Raw genomic sequence first — 2,869 nt, 5'->3', positions numbered from 1 at the left:
TCCTGACCTTTGCTCTTCTCCCAGCAGGATAATCTGACTAAAAGGGACTCACTCGCCAAGCATCTGAGCAGAGGTGCTTCCTGGAAAGTAGGGAGTAGGGACTAAGGTACTCTAGGCTTAAACCTTTGTTACTCCAGCCACTCCTCAAGAATTCTTTAGCACTAAGATTTCAGGTCAAGTAACTCACTTCTATCAAAGTTAATAAATTGAGTCAGTTCACTGGTCAAGGTGTAACAGACCATCAGTCTTAAAGCATTTATTGTTTACTTAATACATTACATAAGTTAAAACACCTAAGTTCCTATTACAGTGTAGGTAACCACACTTCCTAGTATGCCTCAAAAGCTGTAAGCAGTTGGTGCAGAGATGCATTCATCCCATAGCCCTACGCAAAGCAACACCAGCTCCAGTCCAGGGGCCAGATTTACCTAGCCAGGCAGCTGCTTGGAACACTGCTCATGCCTTTGTAGCCTACCTTGCACATCTTCAAAACACACTTGAGGTTCATTTTACAGGTTGCCAAACCATTTCCTAAAGGGGGTGGCAGAGATCTGCTGCTCGTGCAGTTGAACCAGGTTTGAGACAGGGTTTACACAGCTCTGCACTTGAGAAGGTCTTCTACTGCAGACAGGGTGAAGTTTAGGGGTTCTGTGATTAATCTAAGCAGGTCTGCCATTAGATAAGCAGCTTCCAAAATCCCATTAATGGTGTCCCCACCACTGATGAACAACTCTATCCTCATGTTCAGTCACCAGGGTTCTGTTACCGCATTCTTCCCAGCGTCTCACCTTCCCATTTTCCACCAAGATAAATTTCCACTCAACTCTGGTGTCTACTGGCAGACTAACAGATTCAGACCAGAAGTCATCCTTATCATGCTTGAGGGGAACATAGCTGTGCCACTGGCCAAGACACTCGTGGTCGCCAGTAACACCAATGAGCTGAGCAGCCGAGTGGGTGATGTAGTGCACACGGAAAGTCACGTGGATGTTTTGAAACATGGGGGGCACGGCTGCAACTCGCTTGGCTCTCAAATCCCCATCGGGGCAGTCTCCTTGTTCCCATTCCTTGCTGTCTGCGTCTTCCACTCTGCCATTCTTGCCAGCCTCCCCCCAAGCCAGATGATCAGAAACAACTTCCCAGTCTTCACGGTCCAAGTCCCTACTCTCCTGACCTTGCTGTTCCTCACTTCTATCCTTACAAACACTATCAGGGGCTCCTGGCGAGTTCATCATACTCCATCCATCACTTTCCTGTCCCATCTGGGGTCTTGGTTCATCAGCCTGGCTTCCATGGGTATCAGCTGGATGCTCCCTGGAGCCAGTGGCACCCTGCTTCAGCAGCAGCTGCTCCATCTCCAGAGGTTCACTGGAAACTCCACCACCTTGAACATGGTTAAGCTCTTCTCTTGGCCCAGCCAACAGACCCTCTCCTGGCTTCCGAGTGCTGGTCAGGGCAGCAGCCTTGGCCTCTGTAAGACCCTCTAGAAACAGAAGAGGAATGGTTTTAGCAATGCAGTTGAGCTTTACAGGAGCAAACCAACTCCTCGCTTGCACTTGGGCAGAGCGGCACACCCCGGCCCCCAGCCGTCCCCCCGCCCGGTACCTTTGGCCGCCGCCGCTGTCTCACCGGCCACCTCCTCGCCTCGCCCATCACCTCCGCCGTACCAGAACCAGGCGACGAGGGCGGCCAGCAGCCCCACCACCAGCGCCGGCCACAGCCCCGGCCACAGCCAGCCCCAGCCGCGGGCCTCGGCCGGCAACGCGGCCGCAGGGAAGCGCGGAGGAGCGGCGGGCTGCCGCAGGACGGGCGGGCCGCGGTCACGGGCCATGGCCGGGCGCTTGCAGTGGGGCGGCCACCGCCCACCCGGCGCCGCTTTAAGCCGGGCCCCGGCCCCGGGGAGGAGCCGGCCCTGAGGCGGGAGGCGGCTCTTGTCGGACGGGCGGGGGGGGCTGGAGGGAGGGAAAGGGCATGTCAGGATAACACAGGCAAAAGTTAGGTGAGAAAAGTTGAGAGGCTCCCTTTTCTATCATCTCCCCTTTTCCCCCTTCTCTTTCCTTATCTGGGGGAAGGCAGCCCACACAAGGTAGCCAAATATAATGCAAAAATGAGAGCAGAGGACACACAGAAGTTAAGGACTGGATGAGTGAGGTTCTTTCCTATTTCTGCTATAGGTGCTGCAGAAGTTTATGGAGCTTAATTCTAGCAGTACGGGTGACCTTAGATTTATATGCTGTAGCTGGGGTAACTGATTTGCTTTGTACTTTTAATGCCTGACCTGATGAAAATCCATTTTTTTTTCTGTTATCCCTATGCAAGTGACATTAAATTCACTACTAATTTTGTCACTTCTGCATCTAAAGACTACAATCGGATTTCTTAACACTGTCCTACTCTTCTGTCTCCTTCTGCTCAGGAAGCTTTTTTGGGCGTGCAGAGGATAATTGATATTTCTTTTAATTTGCCTTTGTTGTACTATTCAAGTTTCCTCTGTAAGCAATGATGTCAAATTGTATTTCAAAACTAAAAGGTTACACAGGTAAGTCTTACTAGGAACCAAGAAATTTAGTAAATGCAACGTATGACTTTGTGTTTTGGTAGTTCTAGAGTGACAAAGTGTAAAAATGTTTATGGGTCTACATTATTAACACCAAAGATTAACCCCAGAGGAGAAGTTAGGGGAGGCAGTTCCGTGCAATCTGACTGCTGCCTTTCTGAAACCCATTCTCTCTCTCTGAACAAAGGAGTTGTCATTCCTTGATTTCTAAAGCCCACTGATGAGATTGTATCGGCTATCTCATTAGAAAAGTCTATTTCCAGTGTGTGAACTTCTTAATCTTTCCGTGTCATTTGGAGCAGTGCTACCTCA

The 2,869-nt window shown here is 50.4% G+C and overlaps 1 protein-coding gene across 1 annotated transcript; it reads right to left on the bottom strand.

Moving 5' to 3' along the window:
• Positions 1–223: 223 nt before the first annotated feature.
• STBD1 (starch binding domain 1) lies at positions 224–1,861 on the bottom strand. The gene is made up of 2 exons (XM_061354685.1): positions 1,606–1,861; positions 224–1,483 (listed from the first exon to the last, which is right to left on the bottom strand). The coding sequence occupies exons 1-2, from the start codon at positions 1,829–1,831 to the stop codon at positions 702–704; spliced, it is 1,008 nt and encodes a 335-aa protein (XP_061210669.1). The 5' UTR covers positions 1,832–1,861; the 3' UTR covers positions 224–701.
• Positions 1,862–2,869: the final 1,008 nt, after the last annotated feature.

The sequence above is a fragment of the Neopsephotus bourkii genome, unplaced genomic scaffold (genome assembly GCF_033783945.1).
Source record: "Neopsephotus bourkii isolate Nb327-2 ecotype Australia unplaced genomic scaffold, CSIRO-AGI_Nbou_v1 NB_741, whole genome shotgun sequence".
Lineage (NCBI taxonomy): Eukaryota > Metazoa > Chordata > Aves > Psittaciformes > Psittacidae > Neopsephotus > Neopsephotus bourkii.
Note: the sequence above shows the minus strand (reverse complement) of the source record. Positions and strands in the feature narration are given on the sequence as shown.